This window comes from Bufo bufo, chromosome 7 (assembly GCF_905171765.1).
Source record: "Bufo bufo chromosome 7, aBufBuf1.1, whole genome shotgun sequence".
NCBI lineage: Eukaryota > Metazoa > Chordata > Amphibia > Anura > Bufonidae > Bufo > Bufo bufo.
Window position 1 is genome coordinate 142982583 of NC_053395.1, and position 23401 is coordinate 143005983.

General features: G+C 44.2%; 1 protein-coding gene across 1 annotated transcript in view; it reads left to right on the forward strand.

Moving 5' to 3' along the window:
- Positions 1–23401, forward strand: part of LOC121008091 (aldehyde oxidase-like) — a 223038-nt gene that overhangs the window by 57194 nt on the left and 142443 nt on the right. Inside the window, exons 2-4 of the mRNA XM_040440436.1 lie at positions 8344–8485; positions 9138–9230; positions 17815–17957. Coding sequence (XP_040296370.1) covers positions 8347–8485; positions 9138–9230; positions 17815–17957 — 375 coding nt within the window. The 5' untranslated portion in view covers positions 8344–8346. The remainder of the gene's footprint in view (positions 1–8343; positions 8486–9137; positions 9231–17814; positions 17958–23401) is intronic.

Below are 23401 nucleotides of genomic sequence, written 5' to 3' on the forward strand. Positions count from 1 at the left end.
ATCATTATTAACATATGTACCTTTTTACCTTTTTATCTGACTATCCATATACAGTATTTGGATATTACCCTCAAACAGTCACAATAAGCTAAGCTACTGAGTTTGCCTACCCCGGTCTAGAGGAAAATGTCAGGATATTTAGAATACCCATCCGATATCATACAGCCATTGCAGGAAGCTGATGGTTTACTTTTATAGTGGGTATAATAGTTTGTGATGGATTTCACGTTGCAGGTTTTTGTAAAATAAAGCAAAGTCCCTACATTGATTCAATGTACCTGTCCTTTCAGGTGACTATTCAGAATAGGCTGCTGTGTTTGTAGATCAGGAATTTATACTAAGTCTGTACATTATTTATTTTGTATTCTGCATTTCTCATCATTGATTCCTCTATGTAGCCTCAATTTCTATCTGTCAGTTTTTCCTGAGATTAGCTCCAGAGTAGAGATGAGCTGAGTTGACGAAGTGAAATTAGATCCGAATTTCAAGAAAAATTCTATTCGCACCGAAGCCGAATTTCTTTGCGCTTCGTGGTAACGAATCGCGATTTCCTAAAATGGCTGCTGCACATGTTAGGACATGAAGCAAAGAACTCTGGGAACGAGGGATCAGCTACAATGCCATGCATGCAGCCAATCAGCAGCCAGCCAGCCCCTGTGATGTCAAAGCCCTATAAATAGCCTCAGCCTTCTTGGATTCTGCCATTTTCCAGTATGCTTAGTGCAGGGATAGATGTCAGCAGGCGCTAGGGACAGTGCTAGGAAAAACTTCATTGTGCTGAAAAAACGATTTAGAAGTTCAGGGAAAGATTAGTCTAGGTGTAGGGAAAGGATAGGGAGGCATGACCTACACTATAAAAGGAGAACAGGGTTCAATAGGAGAGTGTACAGCCTGGGTAATAAGAGCGATTCTATTACACCTTGCTGCACTAATTGGGGATTCAAATTGCAGTTATACTGCTGCTTTTTGGTTATTTGCACTATATGATACATCACTAATTCCAGCAAACCTTGCTTGTGATTGGGGTGCAGAACGTGTGATACAGCCATTTACGGGGTGCATTAATAGGAAATATACGTACGTCCTATTATCTGTTCTCTGTTGATTTTACATTGTTTTACTTTTTTTTTTGGGAGGGTGTATTAATAGGAAAAAAAAAGGAAAAAATATATATGTCTTAATTGCCGTTCAGTGGTGAAGTTACATTGTACTACAGCTATTTACATGCTGTATTAATAGAAAATATACGTACGTCCCATCAGCCATTCTGCGGTGAATTGTGATCGTTATATTTCTTTTTTGGGGTGTATTAATAGGAAAAAAACAAAAGGAAAAAGTATGTGTCATAATTGCCGTTCAGCGGTGAAGTTACACTGTACTACAGCCATTTATGTGCTGTTGTAATAGGAAATATACGTACAGTTGCAAGAAAAAGTATGTGAACCTTTTGGAATGATATGGATTTCTGCACAAATAGGTCATAAAATGTGATCTGATCTTCATCTAAGTCACAACAATAGACAATCACAGTCTGCTTAAACTAATAACACACAAAGAATTTAATGTTACCATGTTTTTATTGAACACACCATGTAAACATTCACAGTGCAGGTGGAAAAAGTATGTGAACCCTTGGATTTAATAACTGGTTGAACCTCCTTTGGCAGCAATAACTTCAACCAAACGTTTCCTGTAGTTGCAGATCAAATGTGCACAACGGTCAGGAGTAATTCTTGACCATTCCTCTTTACAGAACTGTTTCAGTTCAGCAATATTCTTGGGATGTCTGGTGTGGATCGCTTTCTTGAGGTCATGCCACAGCATCTCAATCGGGTTGAGGTCAGGACTCTGACTGGCCCACTCCAGAAGGCGTATTTTCTTCTGTTTAAGCCATTCTGTTGTTTATTTACTTCTATGCTTTGGGTCGTTGTCCTGTTGCAACACCTATCTTCTGTTGAGCTTCAGCTGGTGGACAGATGGCCTTAAGTTCTCCTGCAAAATGTCTTGATAAACTTGGGAATTCATTTTTCCTTCAATGATAGCAATCCGTTCAGGCCCTGACGCAGCAAAGCAGCCCCAAACCATGATGCCTCCACCACCATACTTCACAGTTGGGGTGAGGTTTTGATGTTGGTGTGCTGTGCCTCTTTTTCTCCACACATAGTGTTGTGTGTTTCTTCCAAACAACTCAACTTTGGATTCATCTGTCCACAGAATATTTTGCCAGTACTGCTGTGGAACATCCAGGTGCTCTTGTGCAAACTGTAAATGTGCAGCAATGTTTTTTTGGACAGCAGTGGCATCCTCTGTGGTATCCTCCCATTAAATCCATTTGTGCTTAGTGTTTTAAGTATCGTAGATTCGCTAACAGGGATGTTAGCATATGCCAGAGATTTTTGTAAGTCTTTAGCTGACACTCTAGGATTCTTCTTCACCTCATTGACCAGTCTGCGCTGTGTTCTTGCAGTCATCTTTACAGGATGGCCGCTCTGTAACGGTCACGTCCACACACACACAGGGGGAAGGATAGTGACCACTGCGCTCCACCCTCACCCCTGGCCCTGCCTACTTGCCTCACGAGACCTGATGACAGGGGACAACTGGACGACAGTCCCTTACTTAGGATATGTACAGGGAAGACAGACAAGACAAAATACAGAATGTGAACGGACCAGGTCAGAACCAAGAGAGCTACGCAGTACAAAGGGTTAAGCAAAGAATGGTCAGGAGAAGCCGGGGTCAAATACCAGGAGAGTAGAGAAGTACCAGAGGAGTCCGCAAAGAGTGGGAGCCGTGGTCACAATACCAGGAGGGATGCGCAGTACAGGAGGAGCAGGCAAAGGATCGTCAGGGAACAGGATAAGGTGAGTATTCAGTAGTCCAACAAATAGCCAGGAACCTAGAATAAACAGGCAACCTGTGACCTGCAGGCTGCCTGTATTTATAATGGGGTCTGAGGGTCATGTGACGTGGCCAGCGTCACATGACTGACAGACAGACAAGTCGAGCACTGAGTGATCAGCTCGGCGCTCAAGGCAGATCTAGGAGCAGGGAGACTCCCAGCTAGCAAAGCTGCCCTGGGAACGAGGCCAAACACAGATCCTTGCTCCCGAAGCTAAGCAGCAGGTCTGCGGCTGATGGGAGACCGAGTGCGCCTTTGGCGCCCCATGACACACTGCTAGGGAGAGTAGCAGCAGTGCTGAACTTTCTCCATTTATAGACAATTTGTCTTACCATGGACTGATGAACAGCAAGGCTTTTGGTGATACTTTTATAATCCTTTCCAGCTTTATGCAAGTCAACAATTATTAATCGTAGGTCTTCTGAGAGCTCTTTTGTGCAAGGCATCATTCACATCAGGCAATTCTTCTTGTGAAAAGCAATCCCAGAACTGGTGTGTTTTTTTTTATAGGGCAGGGCAGCTGTAACCAACACCTCCAATCTCATCTCATTGATTGGACTCCAGTTGGCTGACACCTCACTCCAATTAGCTCTTGGAGATGTCATTAGTCTAGGAGTTCACATACTTTTTCCACCTGCACTGTGAATATTTACATGGTGTGTTCAATAAAAACACGGTAACATTTAATTCTTTGTGTGTTATTAGTTTAAGCAGACTGTGATTGTCTATTGTTGTGACTAATCACATTTTATGACCAATTTCATTCCAAAGGGTTCACATACTTTTTCTTGCAACTGTATGTCCCATTAACCGTTCTGCAGTGAATTGTGATTGTTATATTTCTTTTTTTGTGGTGTAGTAATAGGAAAGAGAATATGTCTTAATTGCCGATCTGCGGTGAATTGTGATTGTTATTTTTTTTTTGGGGGGGGGGGAATTTATTAATCAGAAAAAAAAAAAATATATATATATATGTCTTAATTGCAGTTCAGCGTGAAGTTACATTGTATTACAGCCTTTTTTTGGGGGGCGTTTTTTTTTTTTTATTTAATTATTTTATTATACAGTATGTCAGACAGACAGGTGACAGGCCCTTCAAAGGGAACAGGCAGTGGCCAAAATCTTTCTGTCGCAGGCAGCAGAAGAAGGAGGGTAGCAGCAGGAGTCGCAGCGAGAGGCCTGAACTCCCAGTGTCATCTAGCAGTCGTGTCTTGACCAGCAACTCAGCGGTGCTTGAATGGTTGACTTGGTCTTCGACTTCATTGCAAGTGACCACAGACACTCCCAGCCAAGAGTCGGTGGGTTTCTCTGACACGCTTGGTTGCCATGGCCCAGGAGCATGCCCTGTGCCCCCACCAGTCCTGAACCTTCCTCTGTCATTTTCAGTTCCCTCAGTGCGAAAAGTATAATATGCTGTAGGCTGGGCTCCACTTTTCAGTGAGGACGATCTCCTAGAGGACAGTCAGCAGCTACTGCCCAGCCAACATCTGGAGGAGACATCCGCCACTTCCTTTGGCAGGCGGGCAAGTAGTGATGATGAGAGTCAAAAAGCAGTAGTGGGTACAAAACAAAGAAGACATGCAAAGATTCCTTTCACGTGTCATCTCTGTTTTAGATACACTCCTGTTTTTTTTTGGGCTTTAGAAATACTGATGGATTACTGACCAAATGCTGACCAAGTGAAGACGGATGCTTAACAGACATGATCCGTTTTTTGGGGGGTTGTTCTGACGGATTAGAGGAAGGGCAAAATAATCAGTGACGTCAACACAAACTTACTGCTCTCCACTCTGTTAGGGGGGCTCTACTTGTATAAGTGTTTAATAGAACAGGTTCTGTAGATATCTACAGTCAGGTCCATAAATATTGGGACATCGACACAATTCTAACATTTTTGGCTCTATACACCACCACAATGGATTTGAAATGAAACGAACAAGATGTGCTTTAACTGCAGACTGTCAGCTTTAATTTGAGGGCATTTACATCCAAATCAGGTGAACGGTGTAGGAATGACAACAGTTTGCATATGTGCCTCCCACTTGTTAAGGAACCAAAAGTAATGGGACAATTGGCTTCTCAGCTGTTCCATGGCCAGGTGTGTGTTGTTCCCTCATTATCCCAATTACAATGAGCAGATAAAAGGTCCAGAGTTCATTTCCAGTGTGCTATTTGCATTTGGAATCTGTTGCTGTCAACTCTCAAGATGAGATCTAAAGAGCTGTCACTATCAGTGAAGCAAGCCATCATTAGGCTGAAAAAACAACTGTTTGGAACATTCTTAAAAAGAAGGAACGCACCGGTGAGCTCATCAACACCAAAAGACCTGGAAGACCATAGTAAACAACTATGGTGGATGACCGAAGAATTATTTCCCTGGTGAAGAAAACACCCTTCACAACAGTTGGCCAGATCAAGAACACTCTGCAGGAGGTAGGTGTATAAGTGTCAAAGTCAACAATCAAGAGAAGACTTCACCAGAGTGAATACAGAGGGTTTACCACAAGATGTAAACCATTGGTGAGCCTCAAAAACAGGAATGCCAGATTAGAGTTTGCCAAACGACATCTAAAAAAGCCTTCACAGTTCTGGAACAACATCCTATGGACAGATGAGACCAAGATCAACTTGTACCAGAGTGATGGGAAGAGAAGAGTATGGAGAAGGAAAGGAACTGCTCATGATCCTAAGCATACCACCTCATCAGTGAAGCATGGTGGTGGTAGTGTCATGGCGTGGGCATGTATGGATGCCAATGTAACTGGTTCTCTTGTATTAATTGATGATGTGACTGCTTACAAAAGCAGCAGGATGAATTCTGAAGTGTTTCGGGCAATATTATCTGCTCATATTCAGCCAAATGCTTCAGAACTCATTGGACGGCGCTTCACAGTGCAGATGGACAATGACCCAAAGCATACTGCAAAAGCAACCAAAGAGTTTTTTAAGGGAAAGAAGTGGAATGTTATGCAATGGCCAAGTCAATCACCTGACCTAAATCCGATTGAGCATGCATTTCACTTGCTGAAGACAAAACTTAAGGGAAATGCACCAAGAACAAGCAGGAAATGAAGACAGTTGCAGTAGAGGCCTGGCAGAGCATCACCAGGGATGAAACCCAGCGTCTGGTGATGTCTATGCGTTCCAGACTTCAGTCTGTAATTGACTGCAAAGGATTTGCAACCAAGTATTAAAAAGTGAAAGTTTGATTTATGATTATTATTCTGTCCCATTACTTTTGGTTCCTTAACAAGTGGGAGGCACATATGCAAACTGTTGTCATTCCTACACCGTTCACCTGATTTGGATGTAAATACCCTCAAATTAAAGCTGACAGTCTGCAGTTAAAGCACATCTTGTTCGTTTCATTTCAAATCTATTGTGGTGGTGTATAGAGCCAAAAATGTTAGAATTGTGTCGATGTCCCAATATTTATGGACCTCACTGTATATGGAATCAGCTGACGAGTGGGCTCTTTCACGCTATAGTATGATCTTGGGCCTCTGCATGGTTTTTTATACCTGGCGCTAACATTGACCTGTAAGGTTGAGTTCACACTTGAGTTATTTGGTCAGTTTTGGCCCCGTAATTGACCAAATGAGTGAAGTGTGTAGTGATTCTAAGAGCGACACCTGTCATCTGCGTGTCATACTGACTCACAGTATTGTTTCACTACCACAGCAGACTCCCTATGCGTGTTACTGCAAGGCACAGTGTTCTACACCACTATACAGGCTCTCTGCAGCCAGGAAATAGCTGCTTTTTAACGCGATTTGCCACAAATTAATATTTTCTGAAAATTTGGGGAACCAACCTGTGACGGACTGAACCGTCACTGGGGCTGCTGGAGAAGCCTGAGGGCCAGCCTCCTTCCTACAGACTATGGACCGAGAACTATGGAGACCCCCTCAGACCTTTTGGGGTTACAAGGAACTATGAACCCTGATTTATGTGTGTAATTTATATGCCACATATTTCCTATGGCCCATTAAAAAGGCATGGTGTGGATTCAGCAACACAAAAAGGGTTAACTCTGCACTGAGACTCCCACTGATTGTGTTAGTGATGGGATTAAGATAGTTCATTATAATAGCAGCCTGACTCCTATGATACACTCAGGAGATAATCCCATCACATGTGTCTCCTCTTCCCATTCATTTATTATGGAGGGGGTGAAGATATCTGTTTGCATGTTCATTGTTCATTGCGTCAAAGACAATGCCAGTGTGTTTGTTAATTGTGTCACAGACAATGCCATTGTGTTTGTTGAATAGGGTTAGTTTTGTGTTTAAACTGTACAGGATTGGCTGCTATGTCATGTCCTCAGTATGTCATGTGTATATAAGTCAATGCTGTGTGTTCAATAAAGAGTTCCTGTTTTACCTTAAACATAGAGCCTCGTCTCATGTGTGTGGGGATTGCTATACACTGTATACTCCCCTGGCTATAACTCCTAGCTCTTGTAAGAGCTGTTCCTGCTCTCTGGATTTAGGAGAGGTTCACCCACTGGAGCCTGGAGCCTTGTCGTGGGTCCAGGGTGGGTAGGAGACGGCGAGACCTCAACCAAGCTTCGGCGCTTCGTGTGGTCTGCGGTGCTTATGGTGTCAAGTGGAGTGCTTGGAGTCCTCGGGAAGAACTAGGAGCATCATTCGACGGAGGTACCCAGTCGGGGTGCCAGGAGATCCGTTACACAACCGAATCGAATTTTTGAGAAATTCGTTCATCTCTACTCCAGAGTATGAGGAGACTAGCTGCTTTCTATGATGTCTTCCATAGACAGCACACATAGGCCTCATGCACATGACCGTTTTAGTGGTCCGCATCCGAGCCGCATTTTTTGCGGACCTATTCACCTCAATGGGGCCGCAAAAGATGCGGACAGCACTCTATGTGCTGTCCGCATCCGTTGCACCATTCCGTGGCCCCGCAAAAAAAATATAGCATGTCCTATACTTGTCCGTTTTGCAGACAAGAATAGGCATTTCTACAATGGGCCGCCCGTTCCGTTCCGCAAATTGCGGAAGGCACACGGGTGGCTTCCGCTTTTTGCAGATCCGCGGTTTGCGGACCGCAAAAAAAATGGCACTGTCGTGTGCATGAAGCCATAGAAAAAGGATTTTCACTTCTATCTGGTGCACTATGAGAATTAGCAGCATCACAGAGGATATTGTAGAGCAGTACTGAGCAGTGTAGTTGTGAATGCAAACTAGGGTGAGATAAAACTATTACTTAGAATATGCAGCCATGTTTCTGTCTTTCTGCCTCTGTCTCCACTCTCAGCTGGATACTTCTCCTCTTTTTATAGTGGTAAAACAGGTATTTTTCTCTCATAACGTACACCAGAAATTTTCATATATTAGTCTGTGCTCTTGATTTACGCAAAGTTGAAAAGACAGTACCCATTTTAAGTTTCGAAAATATTAATTACTGTTTCTCTCTAGGTAATGGATGACCAAAAACGGAGGACTCTGGTTCTGCAAGGTGACAAGAGCACCTGGATTACTCCATCATGTCTTAACGAGCTCCTTCAGCTGAAATCCTGCTACCCCTTGGCTCCTCTGGTAGTGGGGAACACATTTATTGGTATGCAAAATGAATCAATTTTATAACTTGCAGTAAGAAGCGAAACTTGATTTGTAGGAGCGAGTGGTGAAACAGCATTGATGTAAAAGGTGATGTAATGGGCCATAAAGGCCCTGGCTAGATTGTAGTCACTGAGTAAAAAGCATACTAGAGTCGTATACAGCAACTGCAACTAAGGCCTCATGCACACGACAGTATTTTTTTCATGTGTCTTCCTTGATTTTTGGAGGATCACCAGACATGAAAAGTGAAAAAAAAAATCTAAGTCAAGTTTGCCTTGAAAATGATAGGGAAAAAACGGACACGGATCACGGACGCGGATGACAATCTTGTGTGCCTCCGTGTTTTTTCAAGGACCCATTGACTTGAATGGGTCCGCGAACCATTGTCCGTGAAAAAAATATCACAGGTCATATTTTTTTCACGGACTGGAAACACAGATCACGGACGCTGATGACAAACGGTGCATTTTCCGAGTTTTCAACGGACCCATTGAAAGTCAATGGGTCTGCAGAAAATCACGGAAAACGGAACAACGGACACGGAACCCAACAACGGTCGTGTGCATGAGGCCTAAACTGCACTGCGACAACTAGGCCCAAAAATTTATGAATTCCATTTCTATGATTTCTTAACTATGCTTTTCTTTTAGGTCCTCCAGTTAATTTAGTTGGATCATATTATCCAGTTATAATATCTCCAGCAAGAGTCCCCGAGCTGAGCATTGTGAATTTTGCAGAGAAAGGTAAAGAAAAAAAAAAAAGCAAATCACTTTTTCATGTTTAACGCTTTCATGACCGGGCCCATATCATTTTGTGCACATGGTGGTTTAGTGACCGTAGCTTTTTTTATTTGACTACTACAAAAAATTATGTTTTTTTTAGAGTTTTTTTTCCCTTTTTTTTGGTTTAATTTGGAGGAACACCGCTAATTATTATTAAAAAGTAATTTTTGTTTTAATTATAACTATTTATTTCTTAGATATTAAAACTGACACAACTGACAATCGTTTTCATATATGACATGTATAGGTTTGAGAGAACGGGGCGACTATAGTGACTGTTTCTGTTAGCGACTGCATTTTTTATTTTTTTTATTAATTTTTTTTACTTATATTTCACATTTTTTTGGCACATAATATGTCCCCAGGAGGTCATTAAAAGACCTCTGGAAGACACTGACTTTTTGTTTGTTAACTTTTTTTTTTCTCACTGTTTCCACTGTAACTGGGGCATCCACAGGAGCACCAGTTACAGGGGAAAACAGCCCCCTGTGGGGGCATGACACACAGGCAGAGCTAATCAGTGTTTTCTTAGACCCTGCAGCTCTGCTCCTGCCCCTGCTCCAGACACCCCCGGCGGTCACGTGACCGCCGGGACTAACAGAGGAAGCTGCACTGCTGATTCCTGCTCCCTCCACGATGCGCTCAGGTACCGCTCTCCTGCTGGCACAGGAGAAGACAGAAGCGGTAATAAACCGCTCCTGTCTTCTCCTCAGGGTCCCTGCTTTGTCTGTCAGCCAGGACCCAACCTTCTCCTGTGTATATACTTATAAAGCGCTGCCTGCATGTGTACATACATTTTAGCTGAACGGGACATGTGCAAATAGGACGTATATACACAGTGGGCAGTCGTGAAGGGGTTAACATATTTTTAAATGATTTTTGATGATGTTATTTTTAATTTTCCATGTCTCTTTTTATATTTTAACTAAAACAAAAAATCCTGCAGTTTTCGTACTGGCCACTATGTCTAATAATTGTCGCCACTTCTTGGTTTATACAAATCACTTTACTGCAGTTAACTCATTCTAATCCTGCCTGTAATGATATCACCTCTGTGTATAGATAAGACAGGATCCACCCATCATAATCAGTGATAGTCAAAGCTTATCTATTCTTTCATTGTACAATGGCCTCTGCAACAGGCACAGAGCATGCCTAGAAAACTATCCCATAAAAGTCAATGAGGTCCCCTCCAGACCATTGTGTCTATGGACCATGGGGCTGCCATAAAGCAATTTTTTTTAATGCTTTGCAAATGCTGTTAAGAAAGCTCAGGCAAGATGTCCGTCCCCGTAATCATGTTCAGGAAATAGAATAATCTGCAATCTAATAGCTGTACAGGCCACTGTTAAGGGGACAGGGTGTTGTGGAAATCACTGTTAAGGAGATGGGGTACTGTGAAGGTTACTAATAAAGGGGCAGCCGCTGTGGAGGTCACTGTTAAGGGAGCGGGATGCTGTAGAGGTCACTGTTAAAGGGGCGGGAGCTGTGGAGGTCTCTGTTAAGAGCACAGGGAACAGTGGAGGTCACAGTTAAGGGGACGGTCCACTATGGAGGTCAATGTTAAGGGGCAAGGTGCTTTAGAGATCACTGTTGGTGGTGGGATGCTGTGGAGGTCACTGTTAAAGGGGCGGGAGCTGTGGAGGTCTCTGTTAAGAGCACAGGGAACAGTGGAGGTCACAGTTAAGGGGACGGTCCACTATGGAGGTCAATGTTAAGGGGCAAGGTGCTTTAGAGGTCACTGTTAAGGGGGCGGAGTGTTGTGGAGGTCAAATTTTAAGGGAACGGAGCTCTGTGTAGGTCACTCTTAAGGGGGCGGGTTATTATGGAAATCAGTATTAGGGTCTATTCACACGTCCGCAATTCTGTTCCGCTTTTTTCGGAACGCAATTGCGGACCCATTAATTTCTACGTGCGAAGTCGGGTCCTTCTGCTAGTCAGAAAATAAAAATAGATAATTAAAAAAGGAGATGTGTTACTATCTAGTTTTAACTGGCAGATAAAAATTTTGGTGCCATACTTCCTTTAAGTGTACCTGATGCCAGTGCTGCTCCATTTACAAAGGTTTAATATGTTTTGTACTTGGATATTTTATACAACAAAGTATTCCATAAAAGAAAGACACCAGATCTTCTGTTCTACTGTTGTCTATTAAAAAAGACACAAAACCACAGTTGCCTTACAAAGATAATGAATGACGTCTTGGTGAAGCCATAAATTAATTGAATTTGACAGTTTTACTTGAAATTTCTCTTCACGGAACAGCTTTCCCCTACAGCTTGTGCCCCAGGCCTAGAGAGAGACTCAACAGCATTTCTTTAATTTGGGTCTTCAGTGTTGAGATGGTTTGCTGAACATGTGACACTGGAAGATGTATGGGGATTAGGCATAAATAAAAGATGTCAAAAGAAAATACTGAATATATAGAATCTACCCCTTCGTTGCACTCAGCAAACTAACCTTATCCCTTGAGGAAAAAAGCAGGGTTGCACAACCTTATTTGGTCTGAGGGCCATATTGTCGTCTTTCAAGGGACTGCCAAAAAATGTCTATCAGCGCTCGTTTGCATTGTCCTATTGCAGAGGCCAATACACAGTGAATCTAGAATTAAGGATTGCTACCACAGTCATTCCTCTCTCATTCAATCCCAATGCTCATGAGCAGCACATTCCTCATTATACAAGGAGATGAGCTGCCAATAATCGGGCATCTTTTATCCTGATGAAAGATACAAATCAGCTGACAAAGGAACCATTCTAACGCCTATTCATAAATGAATGCTTTCTTTCATTTCAGAGGATGTTGCTCATAGGTTATTACCGTCTCCACAGTTATTGGTTATATGTTTGTGACTGTTCCTGAATTTGGCAGGACTGTCCCTGATTTTCAGAGACAGTCCCGGCAAATTCAGGGTGTCTGGGCTGAAACAGGTGGGGGCTAACGCAAACACCGCCCATAAGCGGGTTTTCTTGGGTGGGTCAGGGTGTTCCTGAGGGCAGGGCTTAGATGCCCCGATCTTACATTGGTAAGTATGTTGGTGTCATGCACTAACCGTTACTAGTGGGTAAAGCACTCACTGGTTAATGCAGGCTGCTGTGACACAATGACTCTGACAGGTAAATGCAGGGCTGCACCCAGAAATTTGGCTTAGGGGGGCCTGAGAAGATTAAAAGCAGTGCACTTGGAGCACTGTGCACAATTTTAGGTCCCCCCCATTATTAATAGCCCCTGCTATATATAATAGCCACACCATACAGCTGAAATTATATTGTTGAGGATGAAGGTAGGAGTCTCACCCTCATCCTACATAGACACACTGTACTTAATACTCAGGGCCCCAACATAAAGCTACTGTACTCAAATAAACCCACTGGACTCACCATCCAGTTCTGTTTCACACACTGCCCACCATGTAACTAGCTCTGGCAGGAGCTGTTGCAGCTTTGCTTCCTCCCTCCTAGCCCTTAAGGCGCCAAAAAACTCACAATATTTAAGGTGTGTAGGTCTGGGCGGAGGAGACCGGCTCTACACATCATACAGAGAGGGGAGGACTGTAATGTAAAGCGCTGCCTGCTTTACATTATACAATAGACCACAGCAGGCTACAGCCAGGAAGCTCCTCCCCTCTCCCCCCCTTCCCGAATGCTGCTTGCGGCCTGTTTTCCACCCAACCACCTCCATCCATCCGCGGCCTGCTACCCCCCATCGGCCGTCCTCACCAGGCTGAAGCCCCCCCGACTTGTTTGTAGCCACCACGATGCTTATAGCTGCCCGGCACAGCAGGGTGGCTGTCGCTGATGCGCTCTGAATCCTCCATCTTCAAATGGCAGGGAAAGGAGCCGGAGCATCTTCTCTCCAGCATTGAATGCGCCCGCTGCTCAGCTGCCACATAATGATCCCTGGGTTGGCAGTGTTAAAAGCACAGGGGTGCACTTAGCCTTTCTGCTGCCTGAGGCAAAAATTAAAATGGTGCTCCTACCACCACCACCACCAATCCCCATGCCAAATTCCCAACCTCATCTTTCCTCATCTTCTCCATTCAGACCAGGCTGCCATAATGATTTTTCAGCCATTTCTAGTCTCTGAAGTTTGACAAACAGAACTCTTAGTTTCCTACTTTTCCATCATAATCCCACTTTCTAAACACCCCCTCCTGCCACCTGCAATACTGTGCCCCCTGTGCTCCCCAATACTATACTGCAGAAACAGCCCCCCTGAAAATACTAGTACCACACAAATAGTGCCCCCTTCAAAAATTATTGACACTCAGTGACCTAAAAAATATCTGCGCCCAGCAAGTGTCCAACACTAATAGTATAAACATAATGAGGGAGATTTATCATAACTGGTGTAAAGTAGAACTGGCTTCGTTGCCCATAGAAAACAATCAGATTCCACATTTCATTTTTTACAGCTCCTTTGGAAAATGAAAGGTGGAATCTGATTGTTTTCTATGGGCAACGAAGCCAGTTCTACTTTACACCAGTTTGACACTGCTCCTTAACCTCTTCACGACTGCAATCTGTATATATACGTGATAGCTGCACATACCCCGTGCAGCTATCACGTGTATAGACGTCAAGCCAGCTCTTTAATCCAAGCGCTGCAAAGCGCTTGGATTAAAGCTTCTGCCCGAGCCCTGCTGCTGTCACGGACAGCATACAGTCTAGTAATGCCAGCAAGGGGCCAATCAGAGTGGCCCCTTGCCGGCAATCGATCCGATTGGTTAGTCTGTGCAGACTAACCAATCGGATCGCGGCAGTGTTAAAATGCCGGTTTCAGGCTCTGATCTGCGCTCTGCAGATCACAGCCTGAAATCGGTAATGTGTCCTGAAGCCCCCGATCTGTGCCCCCTTCTTGCCCTTCTTCTTACCCTGCCCCCGATGCGGTCCGCCCCCTCCTGCCCCGATCTGTAATAAATAAAATGCTGCGCCCTGCCCCCGATGCGTCCGCCCCCTCCTGCCGCCATCTGTAATAAGTAAAATGCTGCCCCCTGCCCCCGATGCGTCCGCCCCCTCCTGCCCCGATCTGTTATAAGTAAAATGCTGCCCCCGATGCGGTCCCCCTTCTGTGAGTGATGGCGGCGTCTCCATTCCTGAGCCGCCGCCATCAGCAGCGTGTGTCAGCTCTATGCTGACACTGCTGTAACCGCATAGATGCCGCAGTAGCGGCATCCATGGGGTTAATAGAGGGAGGGGGCTCCCTCTCTCTCAACCATCAGGGCTGCTGCGATCGCAGCGCCCGATGGTTGCCATGGCAACCGGACGCTTTGCAAAGGCGTCCGGTTGCCATGGCATAGGCGTCCGGTGCTGCCACCTACAGGCATCTGATTGTATTATACTTTGCAATGCAAAAGCATTGCAAAGTATAGTACAACCATCAGCCCCACTGGATCTTCAAGATCCAAGAGGGAACTGATAAAAAAAAAATTGAAAATAATAAAAGTAAAAATAAATAAATAAAAATGTAAAAAAAAAAATCCTTTTCCTATAAAAAAAAACAAAAAAACTAACAAAAACCACACATATTAGGTGTCACCGCGTCCGTAGCGACCATCTCTATAAATATATCACATCATCAACCCCGTCCAATAAACACCATAAAAAATAAAAACGGTGTAAAAAAATAAGCCATTTTTGTCACCTTACATCACAAAAAGTGCAACAGCAAGCGATCAAAAAAGGCGTATATACCCCAAAATAGTACCAATCAAACCGTTACCTCATCCCGCAAAAAAAGCCCATATTTAAGACAATCGCCCAAAAAATAAAAAAGCTATGGCTCTCAGACTATAGAGACACTAAAACATCCTTTTTTTGGTTTCAGAAATGCTATTATTGTGTAAAACTTAAATAAATAAGAAAAAGTATACATATTAGGTATTGCCACGTCCGTAACGATCTGCTCTATAAAACTGTCACATGACCTAACCCCTCAGATGAACGCTGTAAAAAAAAAAAAAAAAAAAAGGTTCCAAAACAGCCAATTTTTTGGCCACCTTGTCCCATAAAGTGTAATAATGAATGATCAAAAAATCCTATGTACCCAAAAATGGTACCAATAAAAACCTCAACTCTTTCTTCAAAAAATGAGCCCCTGCACAAGACGATCGGTAGAAAAATAAAAAACATATGGCGTTCAGAAAACCAATCCAGCAAAATCTGCCTTCCAAAAACCATACGGTGTTCCTTTCCTTCTGCGCCCTGCCGTGCGCCCTTACATCAGTTTACGACCACATGTTGGGTGTTTCTGTAAACCGCAGAATCAGAGTAATAAATATTGAGTTTTGTTTGGCTGTTAATTCTTAATGTGTTAAAGAAAAAAATGTAATAAAATAGAAAATCTGCTAAAAAAGTGAAATTTAGAAATTTCCTCTCCATTTTCCTTTAATTCTTGTGGAACACCTAAAGGGTTAATAACGTTTGTAAAATTGGTTTTAAGTAACTTGAGGGGTCTAGTTTCTACAATGGGGTCATTTATGGGGGTATCTACTATATAGGCCCCACAAAGTGACTTCAGACCTGAACTAGTCCTTAAAAAGTGGGTTTTGGAAATTTTCTTAAAAATTTTAAGAATTGCTTCTAAACTTCTAAGCCTTGTAACGTCCTAAAAAAATAAAATAACATTTCCAAAATGATGCCAACATAAAGTAGACATATGGGGAATGTTATGTAATACATATTTTATGAGGTATCACTTTCTGTTTTAGAAGCAGAGAAATTGAAATTTAGAAAATTGCTAATTTTTATTTATTTTTGGTAAATTTGCGATTTTTTCATAAATAAAGGTGATATATATTGACTCAAATTTATGACTGTCATGAAGTACAATGTGTCACGAGAAAACAATCTCAGAATGGCTTGGATAAGTAAAAGTGTTCCAAAGCTATTACCACTTAAAGTGACGCATGTCAGATTTGTAAATTTTGACCTGGACACTGGGGCATCAATGACCTTTGGTCATGAAAGGGTTAAAGATAATTGAACTATGCTGATACTGTAGCAGGGTGCCCCCCACAGTAAGGCCTCTTTAACATGCGGATTGTGTCAGGATGCCTTCAGTGAAACTCGCACCATTTTGCAAGCAAGTTCAGTCAGTTTTGTCTGCAATTGCGTTCAGTGTTTCAATTGTTTCTGCCCGGGTGCAATCAGTTTTGATGCGTTTTTCATGCACGTGAAAAAAAAACGGAACATTTACAAACAGCATCTCCTACCAACCATCAGTGAAAAACACATTGCATCTGGTCTGCATCCGGATTGGATCCAGATGCATTGTGTTTTTCAGTGAAGCCCCATTCACTTCTATGAAGCCAGGGCTGCATGCAAAACGCAGAATATAGAACATGCTGCGATTCTCATGCAAGGCAGAAATGATGCTTGTTCATGTGCACAGACTCATTGAAATGAATGGGTTCACGTCACGCATTGCACCCGCCCGGAAAACTCACTTGTGTGAAAGGGGCCTAAGGCTGAGTTCACACGAGCGTGTCCGGATAAGGTCCGGATGCGTTGCGGCAAACCCGCGCGAGTAGGTACCCAATTGCAGTCAGTTTTGACTCCGATTGCGTTCCGTTGTTCAGTTTTTATCGCGCGGGTGCAATGCATTTTGCACGCACGTGATAAAAAACTGACTGTGGTACCCAGACCCGAACTTCTTCACAGAAGTTCAGGTTTGGGTTCGGTGTTGTGTAGATGTTATTATTTTCCCTTATAACATGGTTATAAGGGAAAATAATAGTATTCTTTAATACAGAATGCTTAGTAGGTGGTCAATTGAGGGTTAAAAAATAAAAAATAATTAACTCAACTTCTCCTCTTGATCGCGTAGCTGTCGGTCTCTTCTTACTTCTTTAATCATGAGCTGCCGGCTAAAGGACCTGTGGTGACGTCAGATCACATGGTCCAATTGCATGGTCCAACACCACGGAAATAAGATTTTTTTTTCATGAATGGGAAAACTAAGCCAAGAGACAACAATGTCAGATCAGTGAGGGTCTGACCATTGGGACTCCCACCAACCAGGAGAACATGGTTCCTGTGTTTCCCTTGTTCGAATGGAGTGGCAGTTAAGCATGTGGACTGCCGCTCCATTCACACTGTTAATAGGTGTTAAGTACTGGGAATGCCTCTTCGGACACATTTTTTCTTCTTCACCCACTCATTTTGATAAATGGTAAAGAAGAAGAGGATATTGTGTTTGTTACTAACAATTGTTTTGTCTGTTAGTTTCTTGAGACTCCAGATGTTTAAACTAACACTATAGATATAGAGGGCTCACATAGGACTTGTCTGGTGCTATATTTTACAGATTATGTTCAGCAGTGGTCTCCAACCTATAACTCTCCAGGGGTCATCACGGTTGAGGAATGCTGGGAAGTGTAGTCTAATAATGACTGGAGAGCCATAGGTTGGAGATGGACTGTTTATGTGCAATATCAGCCAGATTTTACATATTAAACAATGGAGTTGGGAATTCTTCTTCTCCCAGGTTTGACCAATGCATTTGTCTGTACATTATGGTTTTAAAAAACATCTGTTCACTTCAGGTATCACCATCGGAGCAGCATGCAGTCTGGCAATGGTTCGATCTATTTTGTCTGAGGCTGTATCTCAGTTACCACAGGAAAAAAGCAAGATCTTCCGGGTCATGCTCCAGCAGCTGTCAGCAAAGCACATAAGATGTGAAGCAGTAAGTTCCATGTTTTGAATAAAAATGTGATTTAAAGTATAACTCTTTACAAACGGAAGCAATCCAGGTAACAAAGCACATTAACAGTGCCAAAATCAAACAGTAGTTGCCCTGCAGGGTCCACCAGAAGAATCCAGGCTCTCCTTACCAGTAGAGAAGCTGTCTGTATGCTTGACTCTTTACTCCATACTCAGAACACAACTTTCTTAATTTCTCCACCACTTCCTTGAAAAGTGAGTGATCCTAATAATAGCTCAGGTCATTTTTGATAATACGCTTCAATAAGGCAATGTGTCTCTAACACTTGTTGCCCACTCATAGCTGCATCAACCATTTAGTGAGTAAACCATGGTTGACTCCTTCTTTTATTGTGTCCCTCAACATCATAACCTGAGAAATGATTCAAATTATGGATACAATGGGAGGAGAGATTTACTTATCAAAATGCACCAGAATTTTAGTCTAATTTGCGCCAAAAACTGGTGTACAGGTGCAGCGTACTCAAGTTGTGTGTAGAAATGTGTTCCTGGGTGTAGTAGTGCAATAGACACTAACCTGAGACGGCTGACTCTCTGCATAAGCAGGTGATGGTAGGAAAATGTTCGTGACGCCAGTGCCAATTAAACGGTGGCACGCCGTTTGCTGATAGCAGGAATAACTGAGGAACCACGTGATGTTAAAACAAAACTCCAACTTTAGTAGTTTCCATATAGAGACATTAACGGAAGCACAGTTCCTTTGCATACAGTTGATTTTTCAATATGGTCGATGCAGGCAATACAGATTAAGCAAGGTGACTTCAGAGTGTGAAACACAGGACTTGCAGTACAGGAGCTTGCACTCTATTCCTGACTGATCCTGGGACATAGAAAATCTTCTCCAAGGCCCAATACCTTAACTCTGGCGTATATCCTTGGTTCTCTCTTTGTAAAGTACCTCCTCTGTTATCTTGAGTACCTCTTGCTTTCCTTGACATGCCTCTGTCTCCCTCTCAGCTTCCTCAGGCTCTTTAACTGAGGTATTCCTGTTTCGGCATATGTAAATTCAGGAGGGGAACCTTCTCATTGGATCTGGAACCCGGTTACAGGGACTGCAATACCCTCTCCTGGTCCGCAGGCTTCAGGCCTGGACTTGACTCAGACATAGTCTAAACTCCAACTGCTGTAGACTGACTTTAGACTAGACTGACCTTCCTTTCCCTGACTGGGCCTTATATAAACTAGGGCTCCCTAGCTCCCTCTAGTGACTAAGAGCTGGAATGACACCCCTAGCAGGCCTGTACATGCAAGTTTCACAGTAACAGGGAAATACATAGCATTACATTACATGACAATTTATAAAGATGACATATACCAACTTCCCCATAATTAAGGAGGGACGACAGCACACCAAGTGACACTTTGGTAGTGACGGGTATTACAGTCCCCGTACACTACATACCCCACTGCTTTAAGCTGAGTACGACCTCGTACTCCATCAGGGCTCGCCCAACTGGAATCTCTACCTGAAACAGAAAAAAGAGACATGCAGGCATACATACATGTAATTCATCTGCATTTACATTCATATCAGGTCCAATTGGCAAAGGTGAAGGGTGGTGACAAGGGGCATCGTTCTCTTCTCCTCAGGATAGTGAATGGAACTGGGGCGCTGACCTGGCACAGCGTAACATTATAACCAGGATAGTCCATGACAATGAATAAGTCCATAATAGAACAGCACAATAGATAAAACAGTATAAAAGTTCTTGGAGGCTCAAAGAACAAACATGAGTCCGTACCCAGGTTATTTTCCTAATAAATCACAGAGGCTCTCGTGCGGTGGAGTCCATCTCTGGGCACATTTCCTTTTAAAAGAGCAAAAATCTCAGAGGCTCAGGTTCTTTTGAGTCTGTCTCCGGGCACGGTTCCTTAGTATCAAGTTGCACAATAAAATGACAGCAAAGACAAGTGCTGTAATACCCCTGATCAACCTGAAAAGGGGGTTAAGGGTAAAAGGTGCAACTCAGGAACAGGCACAACTTGGCGTGGGATAGCAAAAGCAGGCAGGAGGTCCTGGAAACAAACTTGGCTTTGTTGACTTTAATACCTCAGTGGTCAACACCCACCACTGAGCCGTGGATAAACTGGCAGCAGCAACAAACGACCAGGGAACATAGGACTCCTGTCCTGGAAGGGTTAACAGCATTTTTCGTTGGTGAAATAAATCAAAGGCCTAGCAGGCTGATTCACAGGGGTATGTCATCATTACCCGGCTCTGCTGGCAAGTACGGCCTGTAGTAGTCCTCTACAGGGGGATGTGCCCACATAACAGTGTTAGGGGGAAGCTGCAACGTGAAGGGACCCCTAATAGGTATTGGCCCCATGGGCCTAGGGGTAAACCCTTGGGTGGACCGTACCGGTCCCGGCATGATAATTGTGGGATGAAGTGGGGTGGATACCGCCGCCGCAAGCGGTCCGGTGGGCTCTGTGCAGCAATTCACAGCAACAGGGGGTCTTCTTTGGGGCACTGGCGGAGCGGTGGCAGCAGAAGGTAGTCTACGGGTGGTGACAGGCACCCTTACCTCGTCCTTCTCCGGCGGCGTCTGGATCCTGGCGGTCGCGATCTTGCGCAGCTCCCGCAACTTCTCCTCCAGCCGGACAATCTGCTCACCGATGCTCTCCGTGTCAGAGTCGCGGTCATCTGCTGGCGCCGCCGGCGCAGGTACAGTCACCGATGGCGCGGACTCGGCCTCTGCAGGTTCTGGTGATGCATCGGGTCTCCGACCCCTCCGGATGTTCTCAAAGGTATTTCGAAGTCCCTTTAGATTTTCCATCTCTTGCATGGTCTTCTCCCGACGAGGCAGCTCGGGGGAAGGGTAAGGGCTCACCCATTTTTCCAACACGGTTGGCTGCCAGAAGACGTTAGGCCCAATGAAGGAGCTCCGCTCCTGGAAGGCGTGATGGGCCGGCTCTGGAGAGCGTTCCGGTTCCCGCTCGCAGCCAGAGTAGTCTTCTTCTTCTGCCTCCCAGTCCTCAGGTTCTCGCTTGGGACGGGTCACGGCAGTGGCATAAGGGCCTCTCAGGCTCTCGGCAGGGGTGAACTCCACTTCCTCTCCCTCGCGGAGGCTGTGCTGATAGGAAGGGAGGTAGTCTCTCTTGACAGACCTTCTATTAACATATAAGTCTCTGCCAGTCAGGTAATCTTGTATGAACCCGTAGCCACGGGTTTTGTCAAAGGACACCACCACTCCCTTTCTCCTTTCCAGGCGGGTTTGGGTGTTGGTGTGTCTTTCATGGATTGTCTTGGTCAACTCTTCATAATAGATCTTGGTCTTTGTATTCCGCTTTATAGCGGCCTCCCGGATCTCTGCCATAAGTGACGACCACTTAAAAGAGGGTTGAAAGAAGTCTCTCCAAGAGCCATAGCAGGGCTCTGGTTCTTTCTCCCGTGGCGGGCAGGCGGGTTTCTCCGGTCCCGGAGAGTAGGCCGGTGGAGCCTCCTCTGGCTCTACACCAATAGCACTCATTTTTGAAATCTCAGGTGCGGACGTTGCAGCAACGCTCTGTTCACTTTCCAACATGCTCGATCCTTCTCCGGAGAGCGATAGGGTCGCGTCAATTAAATCAGCCAGCTCCTCCCCTCGCACTGGGAGGCCGCCCCCCAGGTATTCCAGTATATGGAAGGCGGTGTCCATGCTGGCAGACATGCAAATGTCCAGATAAGCAGTGGCGCCTGACCTTGAACTCCTTCCCGCTATTTCCTCAGAAAGGCGCCAATTTTTCCCGCCTTTTCGGGACGAAGATGACGCAGCAGTAAATTCAGCAAGCTCAGCGGCCATCTTTAGCAAGAAACGCTGTCTATTCACTGACAGCAAGCAGGATTGTAAAAAGTCCACAAAACCACACTCCAATGTGGCGATTTTCTTCCTCTTGATAGCGCAACACTGCACAGCGCTTTTTGGAGGTTTTAGGAACACTTTGGGTATGTTTTTCAGTCCACAAAGTCCACTTTAATAAAACAGGCAATTTGTCACTTTGGTCACAGGGCAACTGTATAAGGCACAAAGTTCACGCTTCTTGCACTAGAAAGCATGCGCATCCTGTTCGTGACGCCAAAAGAGAGGTGCAGCGTACTCAAGTTGTGTGTAGAAATGTGTTCCTGGGTGTAGTAGTGCAATAGACACTAACCTGAGACGGCTGACTCTCTGCATAGGCAGGTGATGGTAGGAAAATGTTTGTGATGCCAGTGCCAATTAAACGGTGGCACGCCGTTTGCTGATAGCAGGAATAACTGAGGAACCACGTGATGTTAAAACAAAACTCCAACTTTAGTAGTTTCCATATAGAGACATTAACGGAAGCACAGTTCCTTTGCATACAGTTGATTTTTCAATACGGTCGATGCAGGCAATACAGATTAAGCAAGGTGACTTCAGAGTGTGAAACACAGGACTTGCAGTACAGGAGCTTGCACTCTTTTCCTGACTGATCCTGGGACATAGAAAATCTTCTCCAAGGCCCAATACCTTAACTCTGGCGTATATCCTTGGTTCTCTCTTTGTAAAGTACCTCCTCTGTTATCTTGAGTACCTCTTGCTTTCCTTGACATGCCTCTGTCTCCCTCTCAGCTTCATCAGGCTCTTTAACTGAGGTATTCCTGTTTCGGCATATGTAAATTCAGGAGGGGAACCTTCTCCTTGGATCTGGAACCCGGTTACAGGGACTGCAATACCCTCTCCTGGTCCGCAGGCTTCTGGCCTGGACTTGACTCAGACATAGTCTAAACTCCAACTGCTGTAGACTGACTTTAGACTAGACTGACCTTCCTTTCCCTGACTGGGCCTTATATAAACTAGGGCTCCCTAGCTCCCTCTAGTGACTAAGAGCTGAAATGACACCCCTAGCAGGCCTGTACATGCAAGTTTCACAGTAACAGGGAAATACATAGCATTACATTACATGACAATTTATAAAGATGACATATACCAACTTCCCCATAATTAAGGAGGGACGACAGCACACCAAGTGACACTTTTGTAGTGACGGGAATTACAGTCCCCGTACACTACACATGCTTTGTTCCACGTTTATTAACTGTTTTAGACACTTTTTCTGTCTCTTCCAACCACAAGCCTTGGCCTAGTGGGAAAAGGTTATGTTATTTCAAAGAGAATCCGTGACTATGAAATGCAGTCCTACTATCTGCCTGCAGCATGTTATAGAGCAGGAGGAGCTGAGGAGATCGATATATAGCTGTGTGGGAAATGAGTCATCAAAACTTGAATCTCTGCTCTTTCTGAGCTCAGTTGCCATGTGGGTGGTTCTGCTCAGTGATTGTCAGCTAACTCTGTCTAAAGACTTGCACAGGGAAGGTTGTCAATCACAGATAAGACCACCCACTTAGTTATTGAGCACAGAAAGAACAGAGCTTTTGCTAAACTAGTTAAAAGTTTTGCTTAATCC